Source organism: Phoenix dactylifera, chromosome 18 (genome assembly GCF_009389715.1).
Source record: "Phoenix dactylifera cultivar Barhee BC4 chromosome 18, palm_55x_up_171113_PBpolish2nd_filt_p, whole genome shotgun sequence".
Taxonomy (NCBI): Eukaryota; Viridiplantae; Streptophyta; class Magnoliopsida; order Arecales; family Arecaceae; genus Phoenix; species Phoenix dactylifera.
The window spans coordinates 6,531,799-6,554,604 of record NC_052409.1 but is presented as its reverse complement, the minus strand read 5'-3'; the positions used below and the strand labels follow the sequence as shown (position 1 = coordinate 6,554,604).

The 22,806-nt window shown below is 36.5% G+C and overlaps 2 protein-coding genes across 3 annotated transcripts in view; both read left to right on the top strand.

The window, feature by feature from the left end:
• LOC103710693 (ER membrane protein complex subunit 2-A-like) overlaps positions 1-10,652 on the top strand; it is a 12,074-nt gene extending 1,422 nt beyond the window's left edge. The window contains exons 2-9 of the mRNA XM_008796547.3: positions 2,857-2,921; positions 4,871-4,919; positions 6,630-6,724; positions 7,084-7,169; positions 7,280-7,339; positions 7,412-7,493; positions 10,050-10,163; positions 10,235-10,652. Of these exons, the coding sequence (XP_008794769.2) occupies positions 2,857-2,921; positions 4,871-4,919; positions 6,630-6,724; positions 7,084-7,169; positions 7,280-7,339; positions 7,412-7,493; positions 10,050-10,163; positions 10,235-10,405 (722 nt within the window). The 3' untranslated portion in view covers positions 10,406-10,652. The remainder of the gene's footprint in view (positions 1-2,856; positions 2,922-4,870; positions 4,920-6,629; positions 6,725-7,083; positions 7,170-7,279; positions 7,340-7,411; positions 7,494-10,049; positions 10,164-10,234) is intronic.
• A 2,103-nt stretch (positions 10,653-12,755) lies between these two features.
• On the top strand, positions 12,756-20,731 carry LOC103710735 (uncharacterized membrane protein YjcL). Of its 2 annotated transcripts, XM_026806087.2 has the most exons (7): positions 12,757-13,047; positions 13,163-13,389; positions 17,040-17,150; positions 17,671-17,826; positions 19,227-19,468; positions 19,979-20,313; positions 20,420-20,731. In XM_026806087.2, exons 1-6 carry the CDS (start codon positions 12,773-12,775, stop codon positions 20,300-20,302), a joined length of 1,335 nt encoding a protein of 444 aa, XP_026661888.2. In that variant the 5' UTR covers positions 12,757-12,772; the 3' UTR covers positions 20,303-20,313; positions 20,420-20,731. The 2 variants fall into 2 exon arrangements, with proteins under 2 accessions (XP_026661889.2, XP_026661888.2); XM_026806088.2 differs by lacking the exon at positions 17,671-17,826 and having other exon boundaries at positions 12,756-13,047; positions 20,420-20,698.
• Positions 20,732-22,806: the final 2,075 nt, after the last annotated feature.

The following is a 22,806-nucleotide window of genomic DNA, read 5'->3' as shown; positions in this document are numbered from 1 at the left end:
CCCTTGCTGGCCCCAGATTGGCATTGGGCAATGTTATACATACCATGTTGTACTACTTATGTGCCCAATCATTTGACATGTCTCATAACAATGAAACTGAGTTTCTGCTGGTAAATGTAGCATAGCACATGAAATGGCACAAACATATATTGAACAACACAAATATGCTGGCACAACACAGGAATTAGCATTCTATGGTGCCCTATGACACTAATTGGCATGGGTTGATACTTTAATCGATGCCTACAAGAAGAGCAAGTAAGTTGATGGCAATGGGACCTTCCAATGGGATCTTAAACTGGACTCTTTGACAAGGGAATTCTTAATGGGATTTGGCGCTCATCTTTTAAGAAGTCTTCATGAGGACATATGCACCTTTAGGGTCTATTTGGATATTTCTACAGGATTGGGCTGAAAATCCTGTAGGAATCGGGCCTGTTGACCTATTTAGCTTGTATTTTCTAAGAGCCTATCCAAACCCAGCTCAGATCTCAGCTTCTGGACTGCAGGATGAAACATATGACCTATTGAGGTATTTTTTCTTTTTCTTCCCACAAGATTTGGGCTGGGTGGAGTCTGGCCGATATAGGGCCATGCTTAAATGGACAACCCAATCTATAATTCCTACATATGTTTGGCTATTCCTATAGGATTTTCAGCCCAATCCCGTCGGAATAGCGAAACAAGCCCTTAATTAGATTGCACTTTGTAGGTTCCCGACTAACTACTTTTCAAACTATTTTATATGGGTGAACAGAGAAAATATAAAATGAGAATGGGGCATAGCATCTCCATAGAGATGGTTGGCCATTCATGTCATTTAAATCCTCTAATTGTCTCTTTTTCTTTGTCATTACATTATATGGATTCAAAATTGGTTTTATAGTCCATATGACTTTTGCAAGGGAAGCTCCTATGGTTTTAAAGAATTACCCACTAGTCGATTGTTAACTAGGTGGGGCATTATGGCTTGAGCCCGAGTTGCACTTATCCATTGTTTTTGGAACCTAAATTCACCTTTTTATATCAGTGGAGTGGACCACGGATTATACTAATGAATTCATTTTGCTATATGCAAACAGCAAGATGTTTACATTGCACTAGGAGACAACAACAAGTACTAGAAGTGTCAGCGCTGTTGAAGAAGCATGTGGCTTTTGACTAATTAGGAAAGAAACCATCTTCATGAGGAGACTGACAAATATGAGGAAGGTGGCTAATTTGTGCTGGAGGTGACAATTGATTATTTTTAATTCATGAGAGGATATCCATTGGCGAACATGGAGAAGACTGTGTGGGGCAATTGGAACATTAAGGTGAAGTCATGGGATGGCATGGAACAAGGTGAAGTCATTGGATTGCATGGATGCTATTTAAGTTAAATGGAAGCACATGAAGGAGCTATTAAACTGTATTTCAGTGAGATGGCTGAATATTCTATTGGCAAACTTGGAAGAAGGAAATATTATCAGAAACATTGTGAGAAGAGGTCTGCTGCTAGTTGCATTGTCATTTGGACCTTTCAAGTGGAACTTTGGAAAAGTCTTAGGGCAACTGAGACCTCTGATATAGATGTCAAAATCTAGGTAAAAAGATATTGTAGACTAGGTTGGCCAACTAAAAGAAGTGAATAAGATGTCTTTGCTCAAATTGGCATCGGATTATAGCAATTGGTTAAGGAGTTTGTACAAGATGTATATCTCTGATGCATAAATGGAGGGAATCAACTCAGCAATGTTAAAGATTTGGACTTTGGAGAATATAGCATATGAGATTCTAGTGTTCTTAAATATTTTCAAGATCTTGTCCTCCTGGACCGGTTGTTATTTCCTTAGAGAGTTTCAGCAAACTCAGAGAATTAGGTCTTATGGAACCAAAAAGATCTTCCATTTGATGTGTAACCTCTAGGTTTAATCGATAGTTTTTTTAGCCAAGTTTTATCCATAAAGCAGTGCAGAGATGGCCATGCTTGGATGTACGTGGCATGGGTAGGAAAATAGACTTAAAATATGTAGATCGAAGAAAATCTTGGCATAGTTCTGGTGGTAATGAAGAATTTATTATGATTATATATAAGGGCAGCCCAGTATACGAGGCTCTGACCACTATGAGATCTGGGGAGGGTCAGGTGTACACACCTTACCTTGCATGTAGAAAGGTTGTTTCTATGAATTTATTATGGTTGTATGTGCATGTAAAATTTGTGGGAAATGACTTTGATAAGGAGGGTGATAGAAGATTGGATAATGGTTGAGTAGGAGCCATGAAAAAAATCTGGATGGACATTGCAAAAGGGATTGGACATGCTAAAAATGCTCGATAGGTTTGAATGGGTAAATGAAATTATTATTCTAGTAAGTAGATGTCTTGATGGCTGTGGTTGTGGTCAGAGGAGTTGTTTTAACATTATTTTATTTGACATATCTTTGGTAGGCCTGTGATTACCTCTATTATGCAGATAAATCATGCTTGACTCCCTCATTATGTTGATCCTGCCATTTTATAAACAAAATCATTGTCATGGCAGCAATTCAATATGCAACTTCTTTTTTACTTAAAATATGGTTGCCAAATTGGTTACTAATGTTTAGTTTGGAAACAAATGTGCAAGCTGCAAATTTATTTCATTTGAAAAGATGAGCCTTTTCACAGTTTAGCCATAATTGTAAGCATTTCATTTTCATTCTTGTCTTTTAGGCATATTACATATATACACACATATGCATGTACTTCAGTATGTACATGCAGATAACATGTATGATTTGGTTATTTCCATATGATTACGACACTTAATTTTTAAGCCTCTTTTCAGGCAGAGATGATTAGAAACTCAGAATAGTCTGTCTATTAATGCAGAATGGACTCTTTATGAGCAGGTGGCTATTGCTGCTATGGATTGCCAGCGACTAGATGTTGCAAAGGTGGCGCCTTTATCCTAAATTTTATTTTGTTCTTTTGAGTTTTCCTTTGAAGTTATTCTTTCTTTCTTTTTATGCAAACATCATAAGTGAGAACATTTTTATATGGTCTGTTCAGTGATTTTTTCCCTTTTCCCGCATGAACTGTGATAATGTCTGTTCATATGGTGCTTTAGTTATCTTACTGAATTAATGCTCCCAACACTGCCAATTACAAATTCTCATGTTCTTATCTTCTCAAAATTGGAAAAGCTCAACCAAAAGTTACTTGTAAGTGTTGTTATATTAATATTAAGTATTTATATTTTAAAATTGTAATTGAATCTATCGGAGGATTTGTTGTCAACAAGGCTCATTTGTCTTTCCTGGGTTTTTTCATAAGCAAAATTAAGTCATTCACCTTGTTTTGATTTTTTAATATGTAATAGCCCGAGACATATTATACTTGGTTTGATCCATCTAGATGATCTTGGTGATCCCTTCGTCTCTACATAGGCTTGGATATAAATATATAAAACTAAACTATATGGCTGTGTCAGTACATGGTATTATGATTCTCTGCAAAGTAATTTGTAGGCTTGTCAATGGGCTGAATGTAAGAATATGGAAGAGCAGGTAGATAGATGTGTAGGTTGTGGTGGAAATGAATATCAACACCTAGCAGTCTAAATAATACCTTGACGATAACAATATGTGCTAGTTTCTGACAGACATGTTAGTGAAACTGAGGCGAGAAAACCTTTGTTCCACTCTGGGCCATGGTGAAGTTTTCAATGTTAATGATGAGCAGGCTTGCCAATAATAGCTAGTTGTAGAATTCTGATCATCAAGATTCCTGTCTTGATTAGCATTGGTGAGGCCCTAAACATGAGGTAAAAGCAGGGAAAGGAGTAATTAATGTCACAAGTATATCACAGAATGTTTCAAGGGGCTGAAATAGTGATGGGAGTGAGGCATACTGACAACTGACTCACCATTAGCACTAATCACATTATTTCCATTTGGAATATGGTCAAATACAAGACACCAGAGTTAATCTGGTGGTACCATGAACAGCTCACTGTTAATTGACTAAAGCTCATTAATGCATTAGCAATGTGAATATCATTCTAGCATGCAGAACTAATTAGATTGGAGATGTACCTTTATTAGATGGCTGGACCTTGTACCCCCTTGGGGAAAAAGGCAGCTTTGAGCTCCAAATATAATGAAGAAAGCCTGAACACTTTGTTGCAAATTTGATGGACGGTTGCTTTAGATAGTCAAAGGAGGAAGTACCTCCACCAACAAGAATTATATCTACAACATTGAGTGGTGAAACCATGTTGATAGCAGAGAAGTGTCATGTGAAGAGAGTGTACTCATGATAACTGTTAGATAAACCAGCATCCAGAATGAGTTGGCTAAAATGCTGAAATTATGCTTTTGGAACATGTTTGAGCCCATAATAACTTCACTGAAGTGGTAGACAATGTTGGTATGGAGCAACCATGTGTTGGTTTTATAAAGCATATATATAATGTGTAATTATTACCGGATTGGTTCAAAACTATACTCATGCATGATTTTTTTTCTGTTTTTTTACGAAGTCACTTTATATGATCAGTCTTATCACCATCATCTAAGCCTTTTCTCACGAGGAAACATGTCTAAGAAGGTATATAGAAGAACGAGCAGGATGTTAACGATCAATCAGCTTGCTTTTTTTTAATTTTTTTTGACTCGTTTGATACCTTGCCGTGGAAAATCTTCCACAGTTCATTGGCTGTTTTTGTAAGGACTTGATAGGAACATGTATTCCTCCAATAAATTTGGCATCTTTATTGTTGAAGTTTCAACTATACTGTCAGATTTTCTACGGTCCAATTATCAAACCATTTTTTATGTTATTCTTCTTTATGTTATTCTCCTAATTTAGTGTACATGATATACTTGTAACTATTGTTTTGCAGGATTGTATTGCTACCCTCTCAAAGAAATTTACAGGCAGTCTGAGGGTTGGTAAGTACTGTTGTATTAGCCAATGGTATATGCTAGTTTTGCCAGAGCATTCAACTTAAGTTATATAGAGTCATAAAATAGATATCCTTGATTGAGTATAGCCACTAGATAAGAATTGTCGAATGGAACTTGCATATTTTCTTTTTCTCTTTATACAAGGGGTTGAGCTGATAGACCTTGGTAGACCCCACATTGTTGTGTATGTGATTTACAAAATATAGCTAAATATGTATCTCATCATGTCTACATACATGGCGAAGACCAATGGGCCTATATATCTCATAAAGTAATAAATATTTGAAAATCTTATTAATATATCCATACTCTAACCTACCTAGTTTAACTTCTTTGATGACCTAATTGTTCCTATTATATATAGGCCCTATGTTGGATTTTCAGATACATGGGAAAAATGAAGGTATTTTCAGATCTTAAGTTATTTTAAAGATAGGATGAGTTGATGGAGGTTAAAAACTTTTAATCTCTTCTACAATATGTTAGATATTGTAGGAATAAGAGAGGTTAAAGGGATTAGGGTCCCTCTTATTCTTTTTGTGGTTCCATGATGATTGAACTGCTGGCTAACATTTATCCAAAGTTCCTAAACAACTTTGGATCTTGATGAGTCTTTTCTAGCTTGCTCTTTTCTTATGATGTTATTTGCTCGAGGTTCACAATCTCGGTGTCACACCTTTGTACCGGTACCATGCTAGTACAATGTTGATACACCCAAGGGTTGGTTCGGCATATGCCTAAATTTGGTACACCCCTTGTATCGAGTCTCAGTTTGGTACCGGTATGGGGATGGCTAACCTTGGCTTATACTGTTAGACTATTGCTGTAAATAGTACTGACCCTTTTTTACAGGGTTTTGTGGCTTAGTGTTCTTATATTTCACCTGCATAAACTGTGTATTGCACTCTCAATTGGTTAGTCTTTATGTCGATCATGTACTCTCTTTAAAATATATTTGAAAGATAAGAACAATCTTTTAGCTACAGACTTCATGTCAATATTGTGAAAATTGTCACCAAATTTTAAGAGAACCCTGCAGCAACATATGGAAACACCGTAAGAAGATATGTCAACCGGTAGAAATACTCTGGCAGACCAGATAAAGATCCAGAAAGAATCAATCTTTTACTACTTTGCAGTTGAATCTTCGGATAAATGTTATTAGATCATAATGAATGTTCTATAAATCACTAACAGATGGACTGTTTTCTCTGCTATATAGGCATGCATATTGTATATATAAATACATAAAATTTAAGAGCAATAAAGTTGAAGAATCTTTAAATAAAACATTAACTTTCTGTTAACTGTCTAGTATTTTGGTATTGCAGGTTATACAAAAAACATTAGATTGCTTTATCCTATCTCCAACGGGAATGAAGATAATAAAATACTGGACCATACATGGTATACTTATTTATGTGCAGGATACATACATGTACATATAAATAAAATATAAGGTCTCAATAAAGTTAAAGAATCTTTAAATGGAACATATACTTACTGATTGTAAATTTCACTGTCTAGTATTTTGCTGTTGCAGCTCATACTAAAAACATTGGATTGCTTTATCCTACCTGCAACTGGCTTGAAGATAATGAAATACTGCACCATACATGATAGACGTATTTATGCATAGGGTTATATTCGTTTCATGCTCAGCTGCTTCTGGCCTTTCTTTGCAATAATTTTCAGGCAGATTAGAAGCAATGCTACTTGAAGCGAAGGGAGCATGGGCTGATGCAGAAAAAGCATATGCATGTCTTCTAGAGGATAATCCACTTGATCAGGTAAGTTAATTTTCCTGTTTTATTATTATTTTATCCAGGCATCAGAGCTGATGGTGGTCCTAAGCCCAAATAAAGAGTTGGAATGTTAACATTAGTTGGTTGCCTGTAAATGTATGTAAAAAATGCAACCATGAATTATAGTTTGTTTTGCATGTAGAAAATTGAAAGTGCTTGCTTTAACAAAGAGTCCTTAGTGGATGTAACGTCTAAACACAATTAAGAAAAAGAAGCTCAACTTGTTGGATTGTTGTCTTCTATTTTCCAGTACATTTTCCCATCTCCTGTTACATATGCTTTACTTTGATCTTTTTAATTATTAAAACTACAATATATGAAACCTCTAAATTTTCCTCTTGCAGCTAATCCATAAGAGGAAGGTTGCGATGGCAAAGGCACAAGGAAATATCTCAGCTGCTGTTGATTTTCTAAATAAGTACCTTGAAATGTAAGGATCAGTTTATGTCTAGTCTACAAGTATTCTGAATCTTTTTGTAATTCATGGTGAAACTATTTGCACTATGCATAGGTTACTGAAGTCTTTGGATCTTTTCGCAGATTTATGGCAGATCATGATGCTTGGAGAGAACTTGCTGAAATTTATGTATCCCTACAAATGTGAGGCATTTTGATTGTTAATGCAATGTCTTACTTGTTCTACATTTTACTAAACTCTCTCTCCCTAATCAGGTACAAGCAAGCAGCCTTTTGTTATGAGGAGCTAATACTATCTCAACCAACAGTTCCTTTTTATCATCTAGCTTACGCAGAGGCAAGTGGCTTTCTATTATCATTGTCTAATATTCTTACAGTTTTTATACCATTGTTGAAGAAATGATTGCATCATGCAACTACTATTGTTTTCTTATTTCGCCCTTGCCCTATCGTTCAAAATTTCGGGGTTTCATCTTCTTCTTCTTCTTCTGGCTTGGATTTGGTTTGGGGGGGGGGTGATGGTGGTTATGCCTCATTTAAATTAACTGTAAAATTGAAAAGACATATACAACAAACATATCCATGCTTACAAAAGAAAAGGGAAGAAAAATTCAAAACCTTACCATCTGCCAAAAGAGGGGAAAAGTGAACAGAGGAAGTGAAGTTTGACTATGTGTAAAACAATACACACACACACACACATATATATATATATATTTGTAGGTAGGGAAGTTCTTTCCAGGCTCATTCAGTCATATAATATTCCAACGAAGTAGTAACCATAGCATGAATGTTTAGGAGAGCCTTGCATGTATCAGGTGTCATATGCTACAAGTTGTTCAAGGAATGACCTTGATCATGGATCTTCCTGTCATGAAGCCAAATTAGTTCTAGAATGGTCAATATATTTTTTGTTTTATTTGTTTTATGACTCTCATCCATAACTTCATACATTTAGAGAAGTGGCCAAGTGGGTGTGGAGCAAGATTTGTCAATTGGGCCTTTAAGGTGGATAATTCCTCTTGTTTATCGAAAATGAAATAGTCTGAAGTAATGGAAAAAAGAATTATACTGGTAAATTGTAATATTAGTGAAATTCATAATAAACATGATTCATCTTACTCATGTTTGCTGCTAACAAGATGATGACCCATCTTGTTGACGGAGGGAAGGATTTTTTTTTTCTTTTTTTCTTTTATGTTGCAACAATTTTTTTCTAATTTCTCTTCTACTTCATTTGTTGGAAAAATTTTACTCTTCTTCTTCCCTCTATGCATATTGTGGATATGATAAGCATGCCATCACCCACCTTTTCTTGCCATACACATTGTACATATGATGTGCATACCATACCATCACCCACCTTTTCTTGAACTTCAAGAATGCTTCATGCATATGCATGACTTCTTTTAGAATATGATGTTGCCTGGATATTCAGTGTTCTAGGTTGTCTGCAAGGCCTTTTTTTGACCAAAGTTGAATTCACAAGATAAGCACAAATGCATTTCATATCCCTCTATACACATTGTAGATATAATGTGCATGCCATCACCCGCCTTTTCTTGCTATATAGATTCTAGATATGATGTGCATACCATCACCCACCTTTTCTTGAACTTCAAGAATGCTTCATGGATATACATGACTTCTTTTAAAATATGATGCTGCCTGGATATTTGGTATTCTAGGGTGTACTCTAGGCCCTTTCTTGCCCAAAGTTGAATCTGCAAGAAAAGCTCAAGAGCATTTCATAGAGAGCTGATATAGGTTGAAAGCAGTTAATTGTCAGCCTCACGTAGATGTTGGAAGGTGTTGGTTATGGTTCAGAATATTACGGTCATAGCTCAGCTTTTATTAGCAGTTGGTGTGAACAGAGCAGTGGCTGAGTGGTCACAAACCTTCAAGTCTTGAGTGGTGTTCACCCTCGAGTATTTTGGCCCTGAGTGTTATTTTAGGAAATAACCAGGATTTAAATCCTTCGGGGAAGGTGGGACTTCCCTCCTGATCTATTTAGAAAAAAGGGAAAAAAATGCTCAGCTGCACATGTTGAATTTGACATTGGCTAAGCAGAAGACATTGTACTTATGTATCAACATGAAACACCCCCTTTTTTCTAGTCTGACAGCTGCAGTGGAAGATTGGATCCTTTGTCAGTTGCTTTAACTCCAAACAGTGGCAACCCCTTGCTTGGAAGCAAAGACTCTTGAGTGGTGTCAACTCTTCAAGTATTTCGGACCTGAGCTTTATGCCAGTAAAATACCAGGGTTTAACTGCTTCAGGCAGGTGGGACTTGGTAGGAAAAAAAAAGGAAAAAAGAAATGCTTAGCTGCACGCAGTGAATTTGACCTTGGCTGAGCAGAAGACATTGTACTTGTGTATCAACATAAAGCACCTCCTTTTTGCTAGTCTGTCACAGCTGCAGCGGAATATTGGGTCCTTCGTTATTTGCTTTAGGTCTGGGCGGTTATATCTTACAACAATTGTGAAAGGCGATGATAAATTTTTTGCTTAATGGAGATTGCTTCCTTTGCCTATTAACATTTGGATTAATACCTACAAACACTAGTTCATCCACATGCTTATAACAGCTATAATCTAGCAAGCAAGATGACTAAAACAGGTTCATGGATGGATTTCCTTCTCTCTCTCTCTCTCTCTCTCTCTCTCTCTCTCTCTCTATATATATATATATATATATATATGTAATATAATATTAGATCTTTTTATAATTGGGGGATGGGTTTCTGACTTAAATTGACATTGTTCTATCCCCACTTGTCTTCGTTACTTCTTGCTTATTTTCTCAATTGATGATAATATATTTACAGCATGTATAAAAGGTATGCTATTTTGTTGGATTAACCCTTCATGCTGGGAATTCGTTTATCATTAGGTACTTTATTCTATGGGTGGTTTGGAAAATCTTCAGGCAGCCAAAAAGTACTATTGTGCCACCGTCAACTTAACTGGAGGCAAGAACACCAGAGCTCTCTATGGTGTATGCTTGGTAAGATATCCTGGATATTTTGATTTTGTTGCTCACCATCATGATCACTAATATATTCTTAATTTCTTCAGTGTAGTGTTGCCATCAATCAGCTGATCAAGGGACGGAACAAAGAAGAGAAAGAAAGCTCTGAGCTGCAATCCCTAGCTGCGGAGGCTCTGTTGCAGGATTACAAGCATAGGGCTCCTGGAAAGCTACCTCTTCTTACCACAATGCTGAAGAACATGAAACTAATCTCTTGATTCTGATTTTTTTAAAATTAGCATTAGTGACTCCTAGATGCTCCAATTCAGCAATTCCATATGAATGATTGCAAAGATTACGGTGCTTAATTTTCTTTTTTGAGGGTTCTATTTTTTGTTTTTTGCCCCTTTGTTCTAGGGATATGCCTTGTATAATTCTTATATATCTATGTGAAAACATGAGATATAATCCAACTATGCTGCATCATATTGTTTCAGATTAACAACTTTTCCTTTCCAATCATCATGATACGGATTTTGTGTTGGCATGGATTGTGGTGCCTGCTACATACAAGCTCGTATTCTTGGCGGCATGACATGAGGTCACAAGAGTAGGTGATGAGAAGCTTGTCGACATGAACTTTTTTCACTTCTATAAGGATAATTGTTGAAATCAATTTCTATACTTTGAGAAAGAGATGTTGATCATGATGTTATGAAATGTGCATCCTCTATTCCCATGGGCATGTGCTTGGCCATGTGGTGGATTGGTCTTCATTCCACGGCCACGGTCCTGGTTGATGCAGCATGCACTTTTAAAATCATCTACAGAGGATCTGCACACTTTAATTACAGGTTTCTGTGCAAATGGTGACTTAGAATAGGGGTTTCAAGGGGCTTCCATGATGAAGTGATGTTCATGTGCCATAATGTTAGTGTGTAAATGTTCTCATCCCCCTTATTCATGCTAATTTAACATGTATCTGAAAATAAATAAGCTTGATAGCTATTGTTCAGTGATAATTCCTTGTGATGTAGCGTATTGACAACTACAATCCCAATCAGCCATCTAGCCAATCCCTAGGCTTTGACCTAACAATAAACTCAGCTAAGCTTAGAATCACAGTTTCTTTTTTCTTTGGCCATCCGCAATCACTTAAATTCTGAAATCACCTAGTCATGACATCCATTTTAAATAAATTTCGAAATCCTGAAAGCACCTAATTCTTGAGCACTGTAATTTTTCCTTTTCGCAGGAAAGAAAGAGAGAGACCTATACAGTAGTATGCTATTCCAGCTTGAAATGTTTGAAAATTCATCATCCAAGACTAATGCTTCATGTACCCCTGCAGGTATCCTAGTATATATGTTCCATTACCGGATTTTTACCCTGATGTATGTGTGGTAATACACATTATCCAAGTTTGAACTCAGAAAGCTTTGCTTGTTATGCGGAAGTTCTGATTATTCCATTTAGTTATTTTAATAAGCTATATCCATGCACAATTATTACTATACACTTCTTCATTATTGGCACATCAGCATGTGATTTGAAGCAATCTCTTAACTTACATCCCGACCCAAGAAGGACCACAAGAAGACATGCTGAGTGGGACGACAATGGTACCATACATGAAGAAGAGAGACATTGGTTGAGCAGAATGATCAAAAAAATATTTTTGGTCGAGGGCGGAAAAAGAATCCGATTTGCTAATCAGTAAAAAGAAAGTGATTTAATTTTCCATAGTTAAGTTTGTATAATAACTCTAATTAATTAAATCTCTCTAATAAATGTTTAAATGAATAAACTATGCTAAATATCTATTGAAGAAAAAGGTTTATAAGATTGTTGGATTTTGAGTAGAAGTTCAAAAGAGAAATTCTTCTTGAAACCATATCCGAAATTTAAATTCATAGTAATCTTTTGATTGCAGCAAAACTTAGACTTATCTTGATTAAGAATGTAATATATAAAATAAATTTCAAGTAATTTTATAAGAAAGATGTATTGGAATTTAATCATGCTAAATTCTTTTAAAATTTATTTTAATCTTTACTAGTAGTTATATGCAACCACACGTGCATTGTAACTAATATAATATATATTATATATACAAATAGAGAGAGAGAGAGAGAGAGAGGGGGGAGGGGAAGAGAGAGGCCTTTTAGGCAATGTGCAAAGCGTATTGACACGTAAAAAAAAGTGCACAAGCATGACAACTTTTTAACTCTTCCCACGTACTAGATTAATAATTAGGACTTACGGGCCAACAACAATAAGAAATTAAAAATTTAGAAATACTCATATTTGTACCTTTCTAGATGGAGTTAAAAAAATTCTTCTATAATATGTTTCCAAAAATATGATTATTATATATTTATTTTTTAAAAATCACTATTCGCATTGTTTTCTTAAATTATCTTATTTTTGCAATGACATCTCTCCCATTAGTTTTTTGACCCATAGTGCTTAAACAATTATTTTAAAATAAAAAGATAATATTATCCTTTTGCATTAATACTCCTAATAAAAATGTAATATTTGGTTTATGTTGCAAAAGTTATATCTCTTCACCTCCTTTTTTTTTTTTTTGGGTACAAATTTTCAACTCTTTAAGGTCATCAGCGGTCAGTCTTCTCTCTCTCATGGCCTCCTCGCTCTCCTCCTTCCTCTTCCCTCGCCCATCCCCCCCGCCCCTCTCTCTCCCCGGCCGAACTGCTACCGATCCGGTTCACCTCCCAACTACCCAGAACCGCTCCTCCTCCTCTCTCTCTTCTCGTCACCACTTCTTCCTCTCCCCTCTCACCACCACCTCCTCGATCCGTCCGGCGACCGCCCTCTCCGCCGGCACCCTCATCTCCCCCAACGACCAATGGGGCACCTGGACCGCCCTCTTCGCCACCGGCGCCTTCGGCATCTGGTCTCCTCCCTGTCCTCAATCCTTGCCGTCTTTTATATTTTCTTCGAAAAATTACCTGTAAGTTATAATTTTTGGCTTCACCCGTCGTGTTTGGTTGGACACTTGGACTCCGAAGGTCGGAGAAGACCAAGATCGGAAGCGCGCTGAGCGGGGCCCTGGTGAGCACTCTGGTCGGATTGGCCGCGAGCAGCACCGGAATCATCGCCTCCGAAGCTCCAGCCTATAAGGTGGTGTTGGAGTACTTGCTCCCCATGGCCGTCCCCTTGCTTCTCTTCAATGCCGATCTTCGCCGAGTCCTCAGGTCCACCGGGACTCTCCTCCTAGCATTCTTGGTTGGATCTGGTATTTTGGATTGATTCTTTTAGGCTATTAAAATTCTTGTTTTTGATCCCGCTCTTCTCTTGCTATATGATCAAGTCATATTAATTTCAGAGCAATAATAAATTTTTTAATCCTCGAAAATTTGTTTAATAGAGATCCACTCAAATCATTCTCATAAAAAAATATCCCAAACTAACATGAGTCATATTGTTCCAAACAATTACTATCATTTAAACCAAATAAAATCTAAAACACTAAATGAAACTAAACTAAACCAAACTAAGAAGTCTAAATAATCACGAATATCTCTAAGAGATTTAGCGCACTCCTTTATCCTGAGCAATTCTAAAAAATAGAAAGAGAAAGAATAATGAGTTACGCCAGCCTAGTAAGTTACAAAGCACTTTAGAGTTGGGTCTAAGCATGCTAGTCTATAGTAAATCAAACATATCATTGATTGGGCAATATCAAAATTCAAAGAATAATATTTTTTTTTCTTTTCAAGAGTATGCTTTTTAAAAGCTGATACTAGATCCAACATTAAGCTTTGTCCATGTAAGCCAGTGGCATGGATTAGACAATAGATACAAGGTGCACAAAGTGTCAGATAACAACAGATATCACTATTCTAATCACTAGTAGTTCGATGTTGAAACTAATTGTTTAGATTACAAGTCAACAATGTCAACAAATAATTCCTATTGGTGGCATCAGATCTAGCCATGTTGAGAATACATATATATATAAGAATAATTTCACAAACTGCCCAGGCAAATTTCCAAATCCATTTCTCAAAGCAGATCATATGTTCAAAAATAACTTATTTACAACAATAACCGAATACATATTATATTCTTATTTCAAGAATAAAACAATACATGCTTGACCTATTTTATCAAATAGAAATAGAGATCATAAACAAATTTAATAAACTAATTATAATTTTTCAAGATCATTTCTTCTAATAAATTTTGAAAAAAAATACTATGAAGTGTTAGGTTACTTACCTCTATTAGCGACATATTTTTAAGATTATTTCTATATCGTACCAAACTGGATGGTACGGAGCATGCTGTACTGTATCAGCTCAGTTCCGTATATGATACGGAGGGCATACTGAGTATCGGTACGTCGAACCAACCCCATACCGAGCATACCGACATAATGACAGGGTGGCTCCGGTACAAGGCTCAGTACCAAGATGACATACCTTGGTGTTTACCAATCTATACTTCAATCCAGCAAGTCAGATACATCTATTCAAGGTCATGAAAATTTAATTAATTTTATAGTCAACATTTTAGAAGTCCGTCTCGGTATCGGACGTTGTACCGGTGCCACACTGGCACAGTGTCGGTATAGTACGATACGAAATTTTTTTGGCATATCGAGTGTCGGTACGCCATTTGTACTGGATATTGGGTACTCGTATAGTAAATAGGTTTAGATGGGTTGACCCATTTATGATCCAAACTCATTTTTGTCAAATCCAAACCTACTTTAAGCATGCCGTTCGTGGGTTGGATTAACGGGTCGGATCATAAATTGCCACCCTAGTTGAAGGCCAGGGTCGGTGACCATTGTGGATGGCAGAATCAGGCTAGGGGCCAATGGTAGAGGACTGAACAAAGAGGGCCAATCATATTTTCTTTTTCTTTTTCTTTTTTTTGGTTATTGGGATGAACCAAGCTTTTTGCTCTGGCGGACTAGGCCAAGGCTACAAGAGGCTTAGTATTACAATGATGCTTTGATGTTGCTGGTGGATCGTTCTATTTGGAAATAGAGTCTAATGAGGATTGCTGATTGATTGAGTATTACTAGAAAAATGTTATCTTGTTTGATTATTGCTTTGTATAAGAGGAATTCCTAATTACAAAATAGTGTCTTGATGTGTTTCCAGATGTCAAAACTCTAACCAATTATAGTTTTAGCTTTAACCACTATTTTCAGTTTGGTACTGGCCGATGCGATGTGGCAATCCTGATAAGAATAGCTAGGGGGGGATATGTCTTCTATGAGATTGATATTCGTACCCATTTTCGATGGTGGAGCCTTGGGAGATGAAGGCATGCCTGAAGTTTACTTTGTAAAATAGAGACTGCATAGAAGTTTGTGAGTTGCTAAACTTAGCAGGTTCATTAGTTAGCATAGAGTATGGAGACATCCCAACAAACTAGTCAAACTATGAATTTCAATCTATTTAAGCCTAGAATGGCTTAAAGAAGGATATATATGATCCGGCCAAGGAGAAGGAAGAATTTTCTTAACCCGCTTAACTCGAATCTTCAAAAAAATTTAGCTGGAAAAGTTTCAAAGAATTTACATTCCTTTTTCTTTTATTGATTATCCACACATCATAAACCGAGGTACATATCCCTTATTTATAATAGTAGTGAAGTCCTCCTTTTCACAATTCGGATCAAATTTCTCTCCTAGTTTAAATAGGACTAGATCTCTTAAAATGAATATGACTATCAAAAATAATCATAAAAAAAAAAAACTAAAATCCTACAGGAAGTACATCTTGACTTCTACATCGACTTTTTTTTTGTTGCTCTGCTTAATTCTTCACGGATTGAGAGATACGCTCGGTCAAAGTTTTTTCGGAAAAGAAACTTTCGCTTTAATGACCTATTTCGAGGCCTAAAAGATGGAGTTTTGGCCCGTTTCAACCCTCTAGGGGTTGGTCTGAAGTTGTAGATCTCGAAAAGTTACTCGATTTCGAAATAAGAGATCATCTTAATCAGGTATTATATGACCAAGTTATAGCCTTCAGAAGTTTGGCTCGTGACTCAGCTTTCTGATGTGGCCGATCTTGCTCCTGAATTCTATCCAGCTCTACTCGTGGCAGCCAAAGTGGTCCATATGAGTCTAGTGATCCTCTTGGATCAATATATAATATTGGAATGTTGCATAACATTAGAAGGTCTCATGTGGATGGCCTTTGATTTGTCATTGTCAAAATTTCTCGTCATGTTCATATGATAGAGAGGGCAGCTATGAATGATCGCAATGATTATTGGAGCATGAATTACAATGATCATCATGATAGATGCATAGCTCTCGTGACAAGTAATGCTATCCTCTTGATGAAGCCAAAATAACTAGATAATATTCATAATGCTCTATTGGGCCATCAAAGAAGGTTTCAATTTTGTAGTCCCACTTGAGGCCACATACGAGACGGGTGGCAAGATTTATTTATTGGTGCAGTGGAAAAAGCTAGGTCTCCTTAGCCATCACTATCTGCCATGATGGCGTTGCATGAACTTGCATTGTGACTACCTGCATAAAAGCACCCGTGAGTTCATAGTCTCAAGAATGCATTTTGTTTTGTTTCAAGAAAAAGATGTTACTTGTGTGTACGAAGATTCAGTTGCTATAGAGCCATATGATGTTTCCTAATCCTCATTGCTATTCACAACCATGATTTTAATTACTTTAAAGATAATTTTCTCCAATCTTATTTTTCTGTGAAAAACTTAAAATCCTATCAGATAATTGAGCCATCAATTATAAATTTGCACATTTTCTATTCTTGCATGAATTTTGACCGCCAATTTGACAAATTTCTGTTGCACATTCCTCATTTTTTTTGTATTCTTTTTGCTTTTTTGAATTCTAATACTTTGAATTCAATATTTATTGATGTCTTATCTTTTGTGTGATAGTCGCGACCACAATTGGCACAGTAGTAGCCTATCTGCTGGTGCCAATGCGATCTCTTGGTCAAGATAGTTGGAAGATTGCAGCAGCCCTGATGAGCAGGCATATTGGTGGAGGTATCATCAAAGAGTTTTGTAGAATTTTACTTCTATGATTATGCTTTTGTGAAAGGGATTTACACATTACATAGTGAAGCAAATAAAAGTTGCTTCTATGTACTTACTAGCAAGAGGAGTTGCAACACAATCCTACCCTGTGACAAAGGTTTAAGGAATATCCATGTTACATAGTGAAACAAATAAAAGTTGCTTTTAGGTGTTTGCTAGCAAGAGGAGTTGCACATCAATATTTAGCTGTGTTGGATGTATTCAGGATCCAATCCATAGTTGGGTACTTGCTGTAAAACTTGTGTCAGCTTAACCTAGCATACCAATCAGGGTGCCTTGTCAAAGCTTCTATATATGCTTCTTAACTTTAGTGGTGCATGAAATAAGAAACATGCAAATGATGGTAGCTTGATTCCTTATTGCTGATGATTTCTACCGTACCAATAAAAGAGGTGAATTTGCTAGAAGTAGATAGTTTTGAGTTCCCTATTATTTCTAACAGTTGTCTTTAATTTCTAAAAAAGTTCAGCGGTCAATTATGTTGCTGTTTCGGAGGCTCTTGGTGTTTCCCCATCAGTACTGGCTGCAGGGCTAGCTGCAGATAATGTTATATGTGCAATATATTTCACATCTCTTTTTGCATTGGCTTCTAAAATACCTCGAGAAACTTCCACATCTACCACAGGTGTGTGTGTTAACTTCCTCTTGTTTAATTCTGTGATAGTACTCAACATGCATAGAATAGCTCTTTTTATTGCTCTTATTGTTGCTAATCCAGCATAAAACATGAAAGTCTTATTCAGTAAATTTTAGTGACTGAATAAATGTCACTTACATGTGGACTACTTGATATTGCTTCTAAAATTGATCTAACAGTGATTAAAGCTAGTTGTCTTCTTACCAACTGACAATTTATTAGGATGCTGTACTGGATTCACCATCAACATTAAGTTTAAACATCTACCATACGATGTCAACTTTTCAACATAGAAGGCTGATATTACTAAGAAATGATGATAATGCTGAAGTCCTATCCTACTATTTCACCTTCGTTATTGGATATATAACTAAGCACATGAATCTCAGTTTTAATATCATGATTGATTTAGCATTTGATCACTTTAGGTTTAATTATTTGTTGATTGCTTGAAATTAACTTTCTTTAAAGGAAAAATATGCATTCCATTCCTACCATGCTTTTCTTCTTCTAGTTGCTTTTACAGTTTTAAAGTTTACCAATATGAGACCTAGAAATGGAAATAAATGTATAATCCCACTAAAGAAGAAGCAAAATCTACAATTCAGGATTTTTGAACAATTATAATAAAATTCATTATTCATGACTAATCTGTATAAATTCCATTGGGTCCCATCATTTTTCTTTTTCGAGCGAAGGATCCAATCATCTTTTTTGGAAACAAAGAACATTTCATTATTGAAAACAGTGGTTATACTTTTGATTCATATAGGGTTTGATGCAACATATATTCAAATATGCAATGAAATGTCAACCAGTTTTATGTTTTGTTACTTCACATACTTCAGAACCAATTTGCTTGAGTAGTTGGGCATGATGACAAGAGTCATCAAGTTGAAAGATCTGATATGTATAAGAAATGTGCTTTACCTAAACTCACTGATACCATAGTACTCATTATTTTGTAATTTCATAGCACAATGAACTTAATAAGAACAAGCATGAGATGCATAACTTTCAACATGATTTGAAGCCTTAAACTGAAGGCATCCCTGGATCCATTAGTGAGAAACAAGAATCTCCGCTGTTTGCAAGTGAAACAGCCAAAACTGAAATATTTCAGGTTGTGATATCAGACAGGAGAAGCTCTGATACCTATATGCTCGAAGAATGTACATATCACATATTAACATGTTTCAACCAAACCATTGCTTATGAACATTGTATTTGTTAAAGCTCATATGACCTATCAATTTTTTGTAAGCTAGATTTAATTCATATTTTTAACCATTGTTGGATATACTTGAATATCTTCATGCTGGCTGTAATGCCATTTGGATAGCTAAACCATGTAGTCTCAAATCTTTGAAGTCTTCGAACTTTGGCAGATGATCAAGTTGATCCCGAACTCAGAGCAGGAAACAAGTTACCTGTCTTACAAAGTGCAATGGCCATTGCTATATCCTTTGCAATCTGCAAAGCAGCCACTTACATTACTAAATTGTTGGGCATTCAAGGAGGGAATCTTCCATGCATAACAGCAATTGTTGTGGCCTTGGCAACTATATTTCCATCACAATTTGGAAGCCTTGCTCCTGCTGGTGAGGCTATGGCTTTAATTTTGATGCAGGTAAAAGTTCTTTCATACAGAAGTTATATTTTTCATATACCCAAGGACATGATTCTTTCTGTTATTGGCATTTGTCCTGCTATATGATTCTTTACATGGGCTATTTGTTTTGAGCTCCTTGTCATCATTTTTTGTTAAGGTATCTAAATTACTGCTCCAGATATAACTGTGAACAGGAGATCAATAACTTAGTTCAAGCCAATTGCCATTCTTTTAATGGTCTGGCTGCAGATGTTCTTCCAGAGAGTTAACATGAGGCCATCATCATCAGGTTCTGAGCAGCCTGCAGGGTTGTTGTCTTCTTTTTTAGGTGTAGGATTAGGAGAAATAAAACTGCATGCATGAACTAAGGTAGTTTTAAGTACATAAAATCTAATGCCATTAGCTTTCTCCAAATGGAGGCAATTATAATTTCAGCTGAAGAATCATAGAGTTATTTAGTGTTTATGCAATATATTTTTTCCAGGTGTTATAAATTCTGTTTTTTCCTGTTTTGGAATGCATGAATAGGTTTTCTTTGCTGTTGTGGGAGCAAATGGTAGCATTTGGAATGTTATCAACACGACACCCGGTATCTTTGCATTTGCTTTAGTTCAAATCGCTGTACATCTTGCTGTGCTTCTTGGAGTTGGAAGGTTGCTTGGCTTTCAGCAGAAGTTGCTGCTCATAGCTTCAAATGCCAATGTTGGGGGGCCTACAACAGCATGTGGAATGGCAACTTCCAAAGGTTGGAGTTCTTTAATAGTTCCTGGTATTCTTGCAGGCATTTTTGGCATTGCCATTGCAACTTTTCTAGGCATTGGGTTTGGAGTGTTTGTTCTACAAAAAATGTAGCATTCTTCAAGGTAAAGCCACACTTCAGTAGCGCGTCATTCCAAAAAGATCATTCTGCAATTTTTGGCACCCTTTATCTATATTGCTTAATTTTTCCTTCCCATTTGATATGTGCAGGAGGCAAGTCCGGCACTTGGTGCCTTGTGGATGTACAACTGTACCAGTGCCTGAAAATATGGACTCCGTGTAATATTTAGTTGCTATTTATTTTTCCCAAACTCTCTATTTCTATATTCTCTAAACAAACCAGCAAGCTACCAAGCATCTTCATCCATGACAGACCATGAGTTTGCCATGTAGTCAGCAAGAGCAAGAACCACTAGAACCAGCTCTGTGACTCCAGAAATACATGATACAATCAAATGCATGCTTCATTTCAGATTAGGGTTCATCAAATATAGAGCTAGACTGGAATTCATTAGACTTACAGCTAATGGTCCAAATAACATCATTCAAAAGGTAGTTACAGTGCATATTCGAACTTGCTATTACTAATTTTCCATTTTAAACTAGATGTAATCATAAAGTTCCTTGTATTGTACAGATCTATAAAACCGACCTGCCATTGATCGATTGTCTGTTGTACTGCATGTCCATCTACAAGGCAGAGCACCATTGCCAACCAAAGAGTTAAACAGGCACGGGTGAGCTGGCTAGACCTGGACCCATTCTGGCCATAATCCAGACCCAACACAGCAGCTTGAGCTGGTGTTCCAAACATTTTGAGGCCAGTTTTCTGACATGGTAGTCCTGACTGGACATAGCTGAACCAGAACCATGTAGTTTAGGGGAAAAAATCCCATTTGCTTTGCTGATAAATGTGCAATCCATCTAAACCCATTCAAGAATGCATAAGATGTCAGTTCCTGATGGCTTTAGCCATGCCATCCAGGGTCAGATTTAGTCATGCCAAACAGGGTGAGCTGGCTAGACTCGGACCCAGTCTGGCCGTAATCCAGACCCTACACAGCAGCTTGAGCTGGTGTTCCAAACATTTTGAGGCCAGTTTTCCGACGTGGTAGTCCTCACCGGACATTGCTGAACCAGAACCATGTAGTCTAGAGGAAAAATTGCCATTTGCTTTCCTGATAACTTTGCAGTCCATCTAAGCTCATTCAAGAATGCACAATTCCTGATATGCCTTTAGCCATGCCATCCAGGGTCAGATTTAGTCATGCCAACCAGGGTGAGATCACCAAATAGGAGATTTTGGAGTGTGTACTTTTGCAGCTACAGTTACAGATGCTGACCGCATACTGAGGAAAAAGATTAAAGAAATCATGAAGTTCACAGGAAGCTAATAATACGGTTGAATGGTTAGCATTTCAGAAAGGCAATGAGCGACAGGGAACCAGCTCGGAGGTTCCAAAAGACAGACTCTGATGTTTGTTAATCCTACAGATTGGAATTTTCTTTATGTATTAGGGAACACGGATCAATGACATTGTGCATGAAAAAGATTCTAATTGAATTACCCTACCTAATAACTAAGAGAGGAATATGTTAGCGAGTCATAACAAACAAACTAGCATTTATGTACAACAATCGATCTAACATTTTCAGCTGGGCTCTTATTTCATACTAGGATGCTGCTATGTTTACCTGATAATATCCTGCAAGGGTTGTGAATGTGATTTTTTTAGCACCAAATATGGCGGCTCGGTGGTTTATTAGGGATCAAAGGGCTCGTTTGGTTCGCGGAAAAAGAAAGGAGGAAAGTGTGGTCAACGGAAAAGTAATGAGATGCCTCTTGTTTGGTTGGAGTTTTTAAAGAAGAGAGACGGAAAAGTTGTATTTCCATAGAAATATGATTTCCACGTTTTATAGAAAAGTTTTTCTCATGAGAAATATGAGAAAATTACTTTTCCGTGAGCCGAAAATTACTCTATTTTTAATTTTTTTTTCCAAAAAAAACCTTTTAGAATTAAAGAGGTATTAAAGACCTAATTTTTATTGAGGATAAAATAGAAATTATCCATAAATTTTCTAGAAAAGTGAATGATCAACCAAACATAAGCACTCTTAAAATCTGTCATTTTTTTATTGTCAATCAAACATGCCAAAAGTACTTTTTCAGACATCTTCTCAGAAATCTGTTTTCCAAGAATCATATTTCTAGAAGGAAAAATGCTTTCCACGAACCAAACGAGCCCAAAATGTCAAACTTTATTCCCAATGGTCCAAAAAAGACCATGAGATGAACAAGTTCTGGGAGGTTTTAGGAGAAACGAAGCATTTTCCTTCACACCATCCTGAAGAAGAGCTTGCGAAAACCCAATTTGGCTGTCATACTGTTAACTGTTTACCTTTGAAGCTGCATGTATTACCTTGCACTTTGTTCCAAGCAGTAGCTTCAATCTTAAAATATTTTCTTCTGGGATAAGAGACAGATCTGAAGCAACTCTTTCAGAGTTATTGATAGATCTAAATTTAAGACGTCACAAAGCTGACTAAATAAGAAACATTTAGCATTCGCAAGGCCAGATTTCAGAGGATTCAACCCA

Bases quoted from the DNA above. Each gene is read 5' to 3' on its own strand.
- LOC103710735 (XM_026806087.2), top strand. From the start codon at position 12,773: ATGGCCTCCTCGCTCTCCTCCTTCCTCTTCCCTCGCCCATCCCCCCCG. The intron at 17,827-19,226 runs GTGTGTGTGTTA...GAACTTTGGCAG, and splicing joins AACTTCCACATCTACCACAG to ATGATCAAGTTGATCCCGAA. The intron at 19,469-19,978 runs GTAAAAGTTCTT...ATGCATGAATAG, and splicing joins TGGCTTTAATTTTGATGCAG to GTTTTCTTTGCTGTTGTGGG.